The sequence below is a fragment of the Equus caballus genome, chromosome 9 (genome assembly GCF_041296265.1).
Source record: "Equus caballus isolate H_3958 breed thoroughbred chromosome 9, TB-T2T, whole genome shotgun sequence".
In the NCBI taxonomy this organism is placed as follows: domain Eukaryota; kingdom Metazoa; phylum Chordata; class Mammalia; order Perissodactyla; family Equidae; genus Equus; species Equus caballus.
In genome coordinates, this window is record NC_091692.1 from 71,521,646 (window position 1) to 71,539,014 (window position 17,369).

Below are 17,369 nucleotides of genomic sequence, written 5' to 3' on the forward strand. Positions count from 1 at the left end.
AAAAAACAGAAATCTAATAAAAATGATAGTACAGTTATGCACATATGAAGTGGTTAAAAAATACATATGTACTACAATAAACATAGCTCTTTACCTTGAAAAAGACCTGAAGTGTGTTTTGGAAGTGTATCTCAGAGGATTGTAGCTTGTGAGCTATTGTGTAGTGGAGAAAGGACAATTGTCTGAAATCTGATCAACAGTTGTAACACCAAGTGTAGATGGGAGTGTCCCAAGACACATACAGTGACCCAAGGTAACTGGTAGGCGTTTGCAAGTGTGCGTTGTGTATTCCCACACAACTCGGTTCAGGGTGCGGCACTTGTCTGTGTTCAGGCTTGTCTGTGGTTGGGGAAATCGTGTATAAGCAAACGAGAAATTCCGACACTCGAATTGTTTCCTGATTCCTGGTGTATCAATCACGGAGCAGATTTCCATTTTCAAAACAAGTATTATAAAAGAACTATTATTTTTTCCATTTTAACATTTTTTACATATTAAACTTACTTTGTGAATAAATTTACTTTGTTGATTCTTAAAGCAACTTAGCTAACATTAACTTTTCCATACTTTATACTATGTATAACTTATATACTTTAGTTCTCTAAATGCTTTTATACGTTTGTCATCTGCATAATGTAAATCACATCCTGAGAGTTGGAAGTGAAATTGTAATTTTAAACGATCAGGTATTGCTGGAGTCTGTTACTAAAATAGTGCATCAAATCCTTTACATATAAAAATTTGAGGCTTGTTATTCCAAATCAATTGCTGGTAGAATTTGCCATTAACTACAACTTATGGTGAGTAGGGGAGGAGGGACATATGAACAGCTGAAATATCCTTTAATAAAGAAACCATTTATTCAATTACTGGGCAAATAACATGGTTTCTGCTTCATTACAGTGCTAAGGAATATTTTAGTGTCACTTAATAATGATGCTTTGCACCAAGGTACATGGCACTATTCAAGGTAAAAATACTTTAAATACATCTTAGTAACAGAAAATGCAATGTAAAAAAAAAAAAAACTAGGTTGGATATCATAAATGATTTAAGGAAAAAGAGATTCATTAACTCCATAGGCTCAAGGGAATAATCATAAAAATGCCAACTTCTGGTCAAGTATTTTTTAAGGTTTTTAACATTTTTTAAAGTGTTCTATATTTACAGTTATGTGGAAAAGTATTTATTTTCTAAAGTATGAGAATAAACATAAAAATATTGACCCAGGTTCTTTTCAGTGCTTTGGTTACATTTTTAGAGGAAGTTTAGTTTTCAAGGAAACAACTAGCCTTTTGTTCAATATTCTTATTCTGGGCAATTTTGGTGCAATATAAACAGCAAAAGGAAAGTGAAATATATAGCTATGTGACAAAAATCATCTATTATTCAATGTATTTATTAAATTTTTCTCACTTTAACTTATTTAAACAATTTACCGTGTATAGATGTTATCCCTTTTAATTCTCTGGGGCTCTTTTTCATATTAACACAGTAGATATGAGTTAGTCTCCCAAACAGGCTCTTCAACTATCGCTTCTAAGTCTGTATATTCTTCTAAGCAAAGTTATCATCCAAGTAAAATCTACTTTTTAAATTTCAAACCATTTTTCATTTAAAACTATTATTTTTCTAATGAAATCAACATATATGAACTCTGGAAAAAAGTAAAACAAAAAAATTGTAATCATTCACATTCCTGATAATCGTAACTACTATTTCTATTTTATTTCTTTGCTTCATGACATTTGTGTTTGTATATCTGTGTATTTGGAAAAAGAGAGAGAAATGGAGAGAGAGAGAGGGAAAAAATGGTTTTTGTTTTGAATATTGAATTCTTCATGTCATTAACTTTAAATATTTTTTAATAATTAGTTATAAATGTATGGTTATTTCCAATACAATCCAGATCAGTGAATATTTATGTTGCTTACACATTGGTAACCAGTGATATATATTTCACTGTATATAAATAATGCATGATTTGAAAAGCCATTTCAAATACCCCTCTCTGATTATTTCTTTTGAATAACTTATCGAGTAGAATAACTAGACAAAAAGGAATACTGATTTCCCTTACCCAACAAATAGTACATCTTTAAATATAAATTTGACCTTTGTCTTGTCTGATTTCTACTGAAGTTGTAGGTGCTTGTTTTCTTCAATTAAACTGAAAATTACATTTTATAGATAAAACTTCAACTAATCAAGATTCCTCAGGAAACATATACAGATGAAATAAAAAGTAAAATATACATTCCACATTGAAATTGTGAACTGCCTATGATCATTTTGTCAAGAAATGTTCAAGTTTTCCATGATATTAAATTAATCAAATATGTAGTTTTCAAATTAACTCCATCAAATTCTGAATATTCTAAAGAATATGTATAGATGCCACATAACCAAAATCACTTCTGTGCCCTTAATCATTAGACTTAAAAAAAAGTAGTATCTTATTCAATAGATTAAAATTTGTCAAATATCTTCCTTATAACTCCATAAAAGTCTATTTCAATTAATACAAAGTAGTGAAAGAGTAAAAGCATACATAGATATAGATAGTTCTGACATAGAATTATTGTGTGGTATCTTCTAGATATACTGTAAGAATTTTTTTATAGCTTGACCAGACTTTAAGTCACTTCAGGATAAGATCCATGTGTTTTTTATATTTTTATTCATCCAACATCCATTATACCTCATAGTAGAGTAATATACACATGCTTAATATTAGAAAATATTTGTTGTGTTAGGAAATTAATTGATTAATGGCATTTTATTTTTTATACCCACTCCTTCCCATTAGAAATTTCTTCTTAGAGTCCATTGACTTTATGCTGTTACTTGGTAACCAAAGTCCAGATTAAGCATTCTATTTTCATTGCCAACAGCTCAAGTGAGAAAACAATGTTTTCTTCCCTGCCCCATTGCAATATACTTGCTGTAAATTCCAACTTCTAAGGCAGGGTTCTTAACCTGGTGTGAAAATAGAATTCAAAGAGTTTGTAAACTTGAATGGACAAAAGTTATACCTTTATTGTCACTGATCTTCTAATTAAAATATAGTATTTCCTTCGGTAAAAAAGTTGGGCAAAAATAATCTCTGATTTTGTCACCAATAAAAATCACAGATATTTTCATGTCATGTTATATGTCATAATTGCTTAAGAACTCTTCAAAAACTACAGAAATTATTAGTCCCACTGCTTATTTCTACTTCAGTAGAGAAGTGTATATATATATATATATATATGTATTAGTGTACATACTTATATATGTATATTAGTATATATACTAGTATAGTTAAAAATATTTTGTAACTATTTTATTATAATTAATTTTCTTTGTACTTCATTTTATGCATTTAAAAACATCATTCCAAAAAGAGTGTTTCCATAGAATGGAAACAGTCCTGATTTCAAAATTAAAAGATTAGGAACGCCGGCTCTACTGATTTGCTCTGTAATAGCTGTGTTAATTTGCTTATTGGGATTACAGTGCTATCTATCACATGATATTCTCCAGATAGCATATTTCATTCTAATACGTTCCTTCAGGAGACACAAAATCTTAACTCAAGGGTGTGAAGAAGATACTGGCTGAGAAGGAAGGCATTTTGGCTTCCTTTAATTCATACCATGTAGATGGTTCTATATTTTTCTCTGCATCTATATATTTCACTAGTCCTGCCAAAGCACATGGGTTTATTCCTGTTTTCATAGTTATGCTAATAGTTACAAGCAAGTTTTAGACCTTATGAGAGTTTAAATACAGATTTCTTGTTTTGTGTTTTGCAATACAATTTATAGCTATGAATTTGAACGTATAGAATATACTTCTTTTTCAAAACTAATAAAACTATTACACATGGGAACTTATTAAAAGTTGGGAAAGTATCTGGCAGGTGTTCCCTAGTTTTATTGCTTTGTATACTGAAGAATAAAATCTAATGTCCAGTGGCCATTTCTACCTCCTAGTAACTTTTAAATCTGCTCTTAAATTACTTTAGAATACTAAGCTCATGAAAGTGATGACAGAAAGATATTTTTCAGAATTTTACAACGTATATATCTTCTCAGATCAATATTTCCTTTCCTCCAGTCATCCTGGAAAAAAAAAGCAAATCAATATTTCTTTCAGCCAAATTTCAAACTACGCATTCTGAATTATTTCTTAGACTCACGGGCTTCTTATAACTCTATAGGAGAGATTTTTTTTACCTCACTTTATGCCTATTTTAAATTTATAGATATTTACAGATTAATACTTTGATAGGCTATGCATTCTCTTATTCTCTTTAAGAGTATCATCTACTTATTGACTCTTTTAGCAGATATTATGGTGCTTTTTTTTTTTCTCACTTGTAGGGGAAAAGGACAGGTAAAATAAATGTGACCCTTTGGTCTGTTTCCACAATCATTATCATCAGGCTCCAGCATCAAGAGTTCTGGGTGGAACTTATGGCTTTAATATTCTTAAATATAAGGGAAGTAGAAGAAAACTCTTTAAAATTACTTCCTTAATTGAAATTTGCTAAGAGAGTAGAACTTAAATGTTCTCACACACACAGAAAAAAGTACACAATTATCAAATCATCACTTTTTACACTTTAAATACCTTATAACATTGTTAATTATACTTCAACAAAGCTGAGAAAAAATAAAAATAAAATTGCTTCCACTAAAATTTCTGCTAACTTTTGAGAGGGTTAAGGATAAAGAGCCTAGAAAAGTATGAAAAATAATATAAGGATTTAAAGGAGAGGACATGTAAAGTGATGCGGGGTTGGTGAGCCGAGGAGTCGAAAGAAAGATTTCTTGGACCCTCAAGGTCTGGCAGTGGTGCTCTTTTATTTAGAGAATAGTGTGGAGTAGCATGAGGACAGGACCCATGGGCAGTCAGAGCTTCTGCTGCTTGGGGACAAGACCCATGGGCAGTGAAGAGCTGTAGGCATGGGGACAGGACCCATGGGCAGTCAGAGCTCCTGCTGCTGCCCTGAGTTGAGGGTTAGGGCTAAATTTATAAGGCATGGGTACATGACTTATTTTTACTGGAAAAAAGAAAGATGATGTAAAATGTCATTAAATGATTTCAGTGCAGATGGGGTCTGGTTATTGTGTGGTCATATAACTTTAGATACGAATCTGGCCATATAGATCGGCATGTAGGTGAGGATGCCCTGGGCTTCTCTCCCTGGGGCAGTCCTAATTCATACCATTAAAAAAGTCCACTGGGTCATATAGTTTGGCATGTAGGCCAGGTCACCTTGGGCTTCTCTAGCTGGGACAGCCTTAATCCACATCATAAAGCAGGAAAGGATATTAAGAAAAGCATCAGAAGAGCAAAAGCAAATTAAAAAGTAGAAAAAGAAAAAACACAGAGAGGACTAAACATAAAGACAAAGAAACAACAAGGGAAAATATGGAAGACATGAAATGAGAGAAAGATGGAGGTAACACCTTTTTTGGGAGGTAACTGTTCTTTTTTAACAGTTAACGAAGTTAAAAAAGAAACTAGAATTATATCAATGGGCATTTACTTCTACAATAAAAGTGTAATAAACAGAGATAGACTATAAATAAGCAGGATGTTTGTGGTTTGGAAATATAAAGACTATATTTTGTGAAAAAAGAGTTTTCTAATAAAATTGAGCCTAAATTACCTGTGATTTAAACTTTATAGAAGCTTGATAACTTTCTTGAGTACAAAACATTACATGTTCCACTTTGGCAAGACAGATTTGCTTTTGAGTATTACTTTAATGTAGCTATTCAAAAGCTTATTGAGTTCATACCTATGAAGCACGTTAAACATATGGATCTCTAAGAAAATATGCTACAGAAGTATTAGAAATTATCAGGTATATCTAAATTTAGATAGTATTATTAAAATATTTACATTTAAGGAAAATTCTAAGATGAGGTTTTTATGATACTATTATGTTTACCAGAAATCTACTTACTTATAAAATAGTGTCACACTTGGGGAACTATAAAGAAGAAAAACACCCATACTTCATTACTATGTTGCTAACTAAATATATATGATATGCAGTTTTGGAACTTTAAAACACCAAATAAATGTGGTCTGTTCATTTCTTTTACTAACCAGTACACTGGCAGACAATTTGGAAAGAATACACATTTTACAAAAGCAATTATCCATTTTTATTTTGTTTACATTGCACTGAAAATTTACATCATACTTTTACAAAGTTCTTTTCATAAAAATATACTTCTTTACAAAAGTGTATGCATTAATATAAGAGGAGTAGCCAGTTGCAGAAGAAACATTGTTTAAACAAGATCTTAAATGTATTAACCTTAACATTAATGAATGAATTGTTGTTATTGCAGTCATTTGAATAAACAAGAATAAATAACTGATGGCATAAAATTTAAAACAGCATCCTGTCAGTAGAGTACAATGTTGAGAAAATTGTATGAATTTCCAAAACAATGTATCTCAAAGTGGTTTACAAGAAATTCACTAAATGTTGTAGAGATAGATCCAAGTAGTGCTCCCGGGTGCAATGATTTCTCTTAGGCACTCTGTCTCAAGATACAAAAAGTCTAGACTGTTTACAGAGTTATCCACATTTGAAAGGGACAACAAAGAGTTCACACTGGGTACGTAATTTATTCAATGAAGTAAACATGCTATAAAAGGAAGACAATGACCTATTAAATCAAAATGCTAGCCTTACTGTGATACTTATAAATGAGCCACCAATAACTTGCAAAAACATATCTAATTTGACAATGAAATAAACCTGTCACACGTGAAACCTGCTTCTTAAGAGGAAGAGTTCAGAAATTTTAAAATATATGAAAATTTGTAAATCCAAAACTTTAGGAAACAAATTTATATTGGTGATTTGAAAGAGCAAATTTTTTAAGTCATTATGTTTAGGGGCGGTTCCAAAATATATTTCTAACATATTGTTAGATAAAAGTTAAAAGCTTAAAAAGCTTATATCCCAACTCACTGTTAGACAAAAGTTCAAAACAATGTTAAATAAATTTGAAGGCTCAACTGGAAGGAAAAGTAGATATATCATAAACCAAATACAGTAGATTTACAGGTTCTACTTGGTCTTTAAAACATTGGAAAATTTGGTAAAGGATGGTAAGTTTGGTGTCTCAGATAACTGCAAAATCATCATTATTATAGATAATTTTTGCCAGCTAAAGTGGTTTCTGGGTGACAAAACAGATTGAAGCAAGGACTTAAACACTATCCCATGGCTCACTGAATAATATTGGTTACAGCATAATGAGGGAAATCGAGAGGACAGCACGATGATCTTGCCATTTGCAGAAGCTATGACAAGCGGTCTAAAAAAAATAGCAGTATAATACTGAAGAACAAAAACCAGAAAGAGTCAAATCAGAATGGGCAATCTTATCACTGCTGTGGCATAAGTTAGCTCATAAACATTTCAGGGCATGACTCAGTCTGAAATAACCATGGAAATAAGGAAAACAATGACTCAGCAAGAACGAATAGACCATAGAGTGATGGGAACTACAGACTTGTGGGTGTGATGTAGCTCATGACGGTTAAAGAGAAGTCAGTGATCTATTGACTCTTGTAAGTATAGCTCTTATTTTCTACCCTATATCTTTTTTTTTTAAACCCAGTCCCTCTAATATAGTTTATAAAGCACAGAAATACTGATAGTGGATGCTCCTCCAATATATGCAAATAAGTTTATGTTTTAGAATAATCTCCTTTTTAAAAAAAGCAAATAAACTGTGAGTAAGCACTCTCAGAGTGCAGCCGAAATTCTGTAAAACTCTCCATGGTAAACATGAAGAAGAATTATGGTCCAGTTTATGAAAAAACGCTCTTCTCTACCATTCCTCAGGAAAAGGTGACCCAGCAAGTCCTGAAAAGTGTGCTTTAATTTGTTTAGCAGTGAACTAAATGTGCACTGTTCTGTGTGTCGATTTCCAAGCTTCTGAAGAAGGCAAAGGATTGCCGCATTATACCATTGTGCAGACCGTGTTCAAGTTGGGATCGAATCGTACTGCCTTCCCTTCCACTGACTTCGCATTGGTGTCATACATGGGGTTTTCAAAAGCTGCTTGGCCATTGTTATTTTCATGAACTGAGCATCCTGTATACTGTGTTTTGGGTGCAGTCCTGTTGACGAGAATATTAATTAGCTATGTGTTAACTTTCTTCTAGAAACATAAGAGTAGGGCTCAAACATAATATATTTGAGTTATCAATGTTAATGGATAATGTAACTCAAAAGTATTAACTGAGAAGTCATAAACTCAATACATGAGATTTGAACAATTACCTGTTACTGTTAAATCCTAGGTGACTTTCATTATTTACATATAATACATATATACAGTACCATTTATGAGTAATACATGTATAAAAAAGTAATATGGCTATTCTCACAAATCTTCTTTGAAATAATAAATCATTATTATGAATTAGCATGTATAATATAAATAAATTATTATAATGATGAGGAATTTAAATCTCATTGCTAATCATTCATTCATTCATTCATTCATACATCAAACATTTACTGAGCATCCTTATGTGCCATGCATGATCCTAGGAATTAGATAGATAATTTTTTTTAAAAAAGCATACAAAGTCATTACTGTCATGGAGCTCATATTGTAGTAATAGAAAACAATGAATAAATTAAAAATAAATAAAACAAGAATAATAGGTAATGAGAATTATTTTGGTGAAACAGAAAATGGTTGAAATGACAGGACATGACTGGGATCCACTTTAGGAGATACAATAGGGAAAAGAATATCTGAGGAGGTTAAATTTAATGTGAGTCAAAGGACAAGAAGAAGCTGGTTCTGCACTAATAAGACGATTTCAGGAAGAGTAGACAACTGAGGCCTAACTTAAGAGGGTGCCTAGAGTATCCCAGAAACATAAATACTCAATTTGCTTAAAAATGATATACGTTAGAGCAAGTAAATTCAAAATCTCAAAGAAATGACTATACTGATACTCAAGTCATGAAAACAGTTTCCAGAGAGTTACTGATAACTGAACATTTGCCTTTAGCTAACAAAACATATGGAGGCTAGGCTGGCAGTGTCAGTTGCTGGTCTGGAATTCCTGCTTTCTTTCTTTATTTCTCTGACCTTTAACGAATGCTTATTTCTAGTTTCCCACATCCCACTGCATAATCTACTGACATTTATAATGGAACAAATTCAGACTTGCCCCTACCTGTTTCTGGGACCTAATTCATAAAAAGGATATATGTTAAGATAAATCTCTGTCTCAACACCTTTGTATACAACCAACACCACAAATTTTTAACTATTTCTATGTAGTCTGTATTTTCCATTATATTATTTTACTATCCCTAATGCATTTTCTGAAATTTTCTCTACACTAAAAATTAAGTGATTTTCCTGACAATAAATTTTTTTTAAAAAAGCTATCTTAAGTTTCTTTCAATGGCATCAGGTATACAATTATATTGCTTACAACTTGCTCTTGCCAGGTGCATAACTCTAATAGGTCTTATTTGTCTCTCTTTTTTCAAAATAGATTCACAATAAAAATCAGAAACAACATCATTTTCTTCTAATTGGGTACGAATCATGAAGATGTAAAGGAATTTCCTTTTGCTAATATTGTGCAACAGCTTTAAGCAAAATAATATCATCGAGCTTTAGAAAAGTTTACACCATCGACAAAAATTAATTTGAAATAAATCAAAGTTCTAAATATAAGAGCTAAGTCTATAAAATCCTTATGAGAAACCATACAGGCAAATCTTCATGACCTTGAATTTGGAATGGCTTCTTAGATATGACACTAAAAGCAAAAGTAACAAGAAAAACTAGATAAATTGGACTTCATCAAAATGGAAAACTTTTGTACATCAAAGAGCATTACCAAGACAGTGGGAATACAACCCATAGAAAGGGAGAAATATTTGCAAACCATATATCTGATAAGAATCTAGTATCCAGATTATATAAAGAACTCTTATAACTCAACAACAATAAGACAAATGACCCAATTAAAAAAATGGACCAAGTACTTGAATAGGCATTTTTCCAAAGAAAATAGAAAAATGGCCAAAAAGCACATGAAAAGATGCTCAATGTCATTAGTAATTAGGGAAATGCAAACTAAAACCACAATGGGATACCACTTCACACATACTAGAATAGCTATAATTTAAAAAAAAGAAGAAGAAGAAAAGAAAACAGAAAATAACAAGTGTTGGTGTAGATGTGGAGAATGTGGAACATTCATACATTGCTGATGGGAATGTAAAATGGTGCAGCTGCTGTGCCAAACAGTTTGGTGTTTCCACAGTAAGTTCAATGTAGAATTACCACAGAACCCAGCAATTCCGTTCCTGGATATATACTTCAAAGAATTAAAACAGGTGTCCAAACAAAAACTGGTACACAAATGTGTATAGCAGCACTATTCACAATAGCCAAAAGGAAGGAACAATTCTAGATGTTCATCAGCTGATGAAAGGACATATTCACACAGAAGACATTCAAACGTACAATGGAATATTATTCAACCACATAAAGTAATGAAGTACTGAGGCGTGCTATAACATGGACGAAACCTGAAAACATTATGTTAAGTTTAAGAAGCCAGATACAAAATGTCACATTTTGTATGATTCCATTTATATGAAATATCCAGAATAGGCAAACCAATATAGACAGACAGCAGGTTAGTAGTTGCCTAGGGTGGAGGTGGGAATGAGGAGTGACTACTTAATGGGTACAGAGTTTCCTTTTTGGGTAATGAAAATGTTCTGGAACTAGCAGGATGGTTTCATGACATTGTCAATGTACTAAATGCCACTGAATTATACACTTAGTTTAAACGGTTTTATGTTATGTGTATTTTACCACAGTAATAAAAAAAGATTGGCATTGCTTGCTTTATAAATATACTTAGTAAGAATTTTTATCATTAACAAAGTCTGATATTGACAAAGCCTAAACAGCTGCTAATATGCAATTGTTACAAATTTATGTGTTATTAAACAAATCACTCTTAGATATTACAGACTGACATTGATAATAAAAACATCAGTTTTGGGAAAAATGTATTTAGGTAATATTCATTTAATTATCTTGTTACTTACATATTTTTTTCTTGATAAGAGATGGTCGCAGAGAGTGGAGAACTGCATAGTAAAGCCCCTCACCAGGATGTTGTAATGGATATAGTGAACAACAACTAACTAGTAAAATGTATAGTCATATACTAGATAGATCATAAATACAACATATTAATTGCATAATCTTCTAAAAGCAACAGATGATAAACAAGAGGATTAAAGGATTTTACCATCTGTCTACCTGGGTAAAACTGGTCAGTATTGTCATGCGAACTCAGAGTTTTGGACACAAGCTTCTTCCTAGTTCTCTAAATAAATCTGGCATCGGATGTCACCTCTTCAATTTAAACCTTAACCTAGATCTTGTATCTCTAAAGTCTCATTATGGATAATGTAAAAATAACTTATATAAATTAGTTATGTACCAGGAAATTAACAATCAAAAGGAGAAAGGGTTAAGTTGAATGCTTGTGCAAGTTAACAGAGAAATTTTTATTGTGTGCATGTTGGGGTGGTGGAGGGTAGCCTGGAAATATAAGGTTTTCAACAACTGTGGTTGTTTGACACACTGTGGCTATTTGGTGCACAGAGATTTCAACAACTCAGAAAAAAATAGAAATTAGGATTTGAACTAGACCAGTAAAAAGAACATGAAATATAGATATGGGAAATATTTTACTGTTAAAATCAACAAACTCACCTTTGTTTATAAAGATAAAATCCAAATCCTGCAAATATAAGTGCAAAAAAAGGCACAAGAATAGCAATGGCCACAGAACTACTATTTGTACCATGAGGTTGATTTGAAGAATTTGAACCTTCTGATGTATTTAGTCCTATAAGATAAAAAAATAAATTATAAAATTACAAAATCAACTCTATTTTATCATAATTGATTTTTATTTTTATGAACCAATTAACTTCTTCTTTTCTCAAGATATCTACTTGGAAATGTACATAGTAAACAAAAATAATTCATGAAACTCCTTCAACTCATTTCCACATAATTTTGCACAATGCCTACTATGTATAACATATTTTTCAAGGGAAGGATACAGAATAAAGAATAAGTAGAATCTCTGAACTGAAAAGTTTATATAATTGTGGGAAGAATACAGAGGCTCAAATAAGTATATACATAAGCACAAATTAATGATCGACATACTTTAGGGAGAAAAGGAGTAATTTTCTCTGGTGCCATGAAAGAATGTTTTCTGGAGGATATGCAATATGGCCTTGAAGAATCAGTAGAATAATGAATGGGAGAGGAAGTAGGACCATCATAAACCTAGAAATGGGAACCTGAGTGGCATAGTTACAGGATGTGACAAGCATTAGTTGTGTTTGTGTGGAGAAGATGTGTGGTAGAAGTAGGAGGAGAAAATGATAAACTATGGCTATACTCTGAAAAGGCATAAATATCCTTCTAAAAGCTCAAACTTACTACATACCTGAAGTGAGGGACAAATGAAGGTGTTTAGAAATAAAAGACCTAGTGATAAGATACACGATTTAGAACAGTGACTAGAGTGGGATGGACTCGAGGGAGTCCAGACTGGAAGCAAGAGTAGTGTGAAGGTTGTAGCAACAACCCAGATAAAACAGGAAATTAAGGTTTGAACTAGAGCATTAGGAAGAGGATGAAGAGACAGAATTAGGAAATATTTTGTAGTTAAAATCAACAGAACTTGTTTGTGTGAATGAAAGAAGTAAGAAGGCATAGGATTAGAAGCGTTCTTCTTGGGGCTGAGTAAATGACTATGCCATTAGCACAGTTAGGAAATGAGAAAAATCAGGTTTGTCAACTTGTTGGCACAGAGATGGGGGAATACAAAATAGCTAATAGTTCTTTTCCAAAAAGAAATCTCTTTGGTTTTATAGGTTCTGCTTTAGACATGTAGTGTTTGAGATGTTTTGGGGAATATTATGTGGACGCATCTTGCACTCAATTACATGACTGTGTTAATGAATGTTTTACCCTGTTTTTAAAACTAACACAATTTTAGGCAAGACATTATCCCAAATGATATCTTATTATTATTGTTCATTTAGAGAAAGCTAGTTTCCCTTTTTGATAAATAGTTATATTCAACTCAGTCACACCTTATGCCAGGTTAAAAAAAGTTAGTACCTTGTTCTTTACTTGATTTTTCCAGAGACTCAAAATATTTATATAAAAGTTCAAAGTAATGGAATTGTTAAGGTAAATGTCAAACAGTAGTTTTTAGAGTCTAAATTTATTCTTTAAGTATCAATACCACAATATAATAATGGGAAACACTATACCTTAGGAAAATTATACACCAAAAGCTATGTTAATAAATACATTCAAGCAAGATAAGGTTTATGCACATTTTGGAAGAGTGGGAAATCAGAATGACAAAACCCTGTGCCTCCCACCACAGAAAATTTACATAGGTGAAGAGCACAAAGCCCCAAGAAGGGTCCCATTCCCCCCCATTCCTCAAAGCTATTTTCCCTTTCTAGACCCTATGAGTTTCTCAAAGCGCCACTACATTTTTGAAGGAGTAAGAAAATTGCAACAATATTCAAACTGAAGAGAAGTATTACAGTTCTCATGAGATAAGATAAAATAATTTACAGTTTAATATTTTCTTTTATATCTCTATCACTTTTTCTCCTTTTTACTTGCTTAAGGGCAAGACATTTTGTCATGTTTATTAGAAATTTGATGAAAAACTAAACATCGTACAGAGTTGATACATGGAGAATCAATATTTTGCAGAATGTGATTATTTAAAAGGCTATCAAATGTATCAATGTATATTCTTGACAAAGAAAACTTCAAAATGTAACAAGTGTACCTAATGTACAGAATCTACTCTACTTTCTTATGATGTCTGGAGTAATAAAGGAACTACATGAGAATGAAAATGTATACATTACCCAGTCTTTGTAGTCCAAACTGCCCATAATCTTTGCCCTGAATAAATCCTTGAAATACATAAGTAGCTCCATCAGGCTCAGCAGAGACCTAAAAATATTTATACATTTGATTAAATCTGAAGACTGGTCACAGCTATGTTTTCCCACCCTCAATAAATCTTCAGTTTTATCCTGAAATTAATATGATGCAGAATTCCTCCATGTAGAGCTTTCTCCTATGTAAAACACAGCACATCGTGCAAATCTGCCATCATTAAAAGCAAAGAAAATCACAATTTTCATTTTTAAATAATTACAACACTAGAAAAAAATGGGGTTTGTTATTAATATAATGATATAGATATATAGATTTCTTTTAGGCTAAGAAACCTATTGTCAAAAAAAGGGCAATGATATGATGAATCAGAATGAGGCAAATGGTCAGTTAAAAATTAAAACATGGGGGCTGGCCCTATGGTGTAGTGGTTAAGTCTGGTGAACTCCACTTCAGCGGCCTTGGTTCACAGGTTCAGATCCTGGGTGTGGACCTACACCACTCATTAGCCATACTGTGGAGGGATCCCACATCCCTCCACAGTGGAGGCCAACTGGCACAGATGTTAGCTCAGGGCTAATCTTCCCCAACCAAAAAAAGAGGAGGGTTGACAATAGATGTTATCTCAAGGCTAATATTCCTGAGGGAAAAAAAATAAATATGGTTATACTGTACTTTGTAGATTAGATCACTGTTCAACATATACATACATGCCTTCTTCCCTCTCCCACCAACCTTCATGGGAAGAGTATACTTTCCATCTCACTAAGTTGTGTTTGGTCCTGTGACTTGCTTTTGCCAATGGAATGTGGGTGGAATTGACAATGGGTCAGTAAGCCTAGGTCTTATGAAGCATGTTTCCCTGAAAGAAGCCACATATTATATGCCACATATTATATGCCTCCATAAAAATGAAAGTCCCGAACAGGGAAATCTATAGAGACAGAAAAGAGATTAGAGGTTGCTTAGAGCGAGGGTGGGGATGAGGGCTGGTTGGTGGGGGAGATAGCTAAATGATATGGAATTCCTTTTTGAGGTGATGAAAATATTCTAAAATCAACTGTGGCGATGGTTACACATATCTGTAAATATATTAAAAACCACACTGGATTATATACTTTAAATAGGTAAATTGCAGGGTATATGAATTATATTTTAAGAGAGCTGTTTTTTTATAAAAAAGAGGGGGGAACATGTTTCTACCGTGCCCTTCAGTGCTTCTGACCTCTGACAAGAAAGAATATGCTCCAGGTGCTGCTGTTCCTTCAGCCTAGGCTCCAAAATGAGACACATGGAGCAGACCTGAGCTTCCTACCACAGCTTCAAGTGCAGCTCCCTCAACTAAACTTGTACACATGAGAAGGAACAAATACTTGTTTGACCTTGAGATTTTGTGGCTATATCTAATACTGTAAGTGCTGACTATTACACGCACCTTGCAAGTGTATAAAATCTTATATTTAAAAATACTTTACATGCATAGTGTCATTTGAGCTCATAGATAAAATAGGAATTGACACATTTCAGCATTCCTGGAAACTAGTAATGTAAATTTACTCTGAAGTTTGTTCTGATTAGTTACAATTAGCTATCTAAGTCATGTACGTTATTGTAAAAGCTGTAAAAAACCTGAATCCCCATCCTACAAAGCAAAATATCATACCAAACCATCCACAGAAGTCTGATATTTCACAAGTGAGTTATTCCTTATTATCACAAATCACTCTCTGGGCATGGCCATTTTAAAAAACGAAATGCTTTTAAAAAGAATAGCTCAAGCTCTAATATTTAAATAAATGAATTCATTGTATGTGTTTCCTAGATGAAATAATACAACGAAACAATCTGAGTGCATTGAAGACATGAGTTAGTTCTCAACTCCATGAACGACGGTACAGATAGGGAAACAGGATGGACATTTTTTCCTTGGGAATCAAACTTACCGAAGCCTATGACCTGCTGTCTTCTTTCCTGCTAGCTCTTTATTGTAAAAGAAGGCTTGTTACTGGAGAGGACAAAGTCAAAGCTCTCATGCTCATGTTTTAGCAAAGACTCCTGGGCCATATGTGAATATGAGACTTGTTGCTTCCAACTGCCAATTTAGAAACTCCATTCACAGGAGTGACTGAATAGGACAGAGTGACTCCAAGATGAAGCTATTATAACTATATCCCCATAGGAAGCAGCTCACATAACTTTCTCTTCACAGACAACTTTATAAAATATCCTGAATCTGTGTTTAAATTTAATGGGCATACCTAATTTTTCTGTTGAATTTTGTTAATACGTTGCATATGTCTTAAATAGTGGTTCCAGACAAAGATGGAATTATATTTTATCCAGATTTATTTATCTAGTCCTGACTGTAGACAAAATACATTTGATGAAACTAATGAAAAACTCTATGCCTCCAACCAATACAGAAGTACCATAAAAATAAGCAAAGCCCACCAGAATCCAATAACCCTAGGTCTGACACTCTAGATTACTAAATATTTATACTGCATCTTTTCTTTAGAATAATTTAACCATAATAGCAATTTTGCTATTTTATATGTGTGTGTTCATAACTAGCTAAATTTAGAAAATAACCTTTTTCTGGAATTTTAATGACAAACTAAGCACAAATTTGTTATTAAAATCAGCAGCAGACTTTCAAAGAATTAAACTTACAAAGCCATCCATGGCCCAATTTTCCTCCTTCATTTTCTTCACAGAAGCATGAGTTGGTACTTTGATGAGATAGATGTGTAACATTAGGCGAGCTTCCTGGCTTTTATATACCCCTGTAAAGCGCAAAGACATTTTAGTCTACTAATTTTGCAAATAGTTATACTTCATTTTATTATCTATAACTCCTTAAATATATCATGTAATATATATGATAGGAAAAGAAATAAAATAAGCCCGAGTCAAGGCCAGCTTTACCCACAATGCTTTTCACAAATCATGTAATATATATACATTGATCTCTCTTTCAGCTGAAATTTTCAATTTAAATCTTGTGAGATTTAAATTACCTATGCTATTAAGATTAAATATTACTGTTCTTAATAAGTCATTCCATGATATTGCAAACAAAGTGATTTCTCCTCCCAATCAGATTTAAAATCTTTAAGGAAATGAATCAAATGTTAAAATTCCTGATAATTTTTGTTAATAATGAGTTGGGTGACAAATCTGTGAAAGACAGTATTCTAGGTGCTACTGGAGCCACAAAGATAAATATATGTTGTTCCTGTAAGATAGGATGCTTAAAAGCATTTCCAATGAAGTAAGAAACATGTCAGGTACACAACTAGCTAAAACGTGAGATAA

At 32.6% G+C, this 17,369-nt stretch overlaps 1 protein-coding gene across 7 annotated transcripts in view; it reads right to left on the reverse strand.

The window, feature by feature from the left end:
• Positions 1 to 4,348: 4,348 nt before the first annotated feature.
• Positions 4,349 to 17,369, reverse strand: part of CSMD3 (CUB and Sushi multiple domains 3) — a 1,186,048-nt gene continuing 1,173,027 nt past the window's right edge. For all 7 annotated transcript variants that reach the window (XM_070221725.1, XM_001915960.5, XM_070221729.1 and 4 more), the window contains 4 exons: positions 16,725 to 16,837; positions 14,018 to 14,105; positions 11,811 to 11,946; positions 4,349 to 8,151 (listed from right to left, as the gene is read on the reverse strand). In XM_070221725.1, coding sequence (XP_070077826.1) covers positions 7,992 to 8,151; positions 11,811 to 11,946; positions 14,018 to 14,105; positions 16,725 to 16,837 — 497 coding nt within the window. In that variant the 3' untranslated portion in view covers positions 4,349 to 7,991. The remainder of the gene's footprint in view (positions 8,152 to 11,810; positions 11,947 to 14,017; positions 14,106 to 16,724; positions 16,838 to 17,369) is intronic.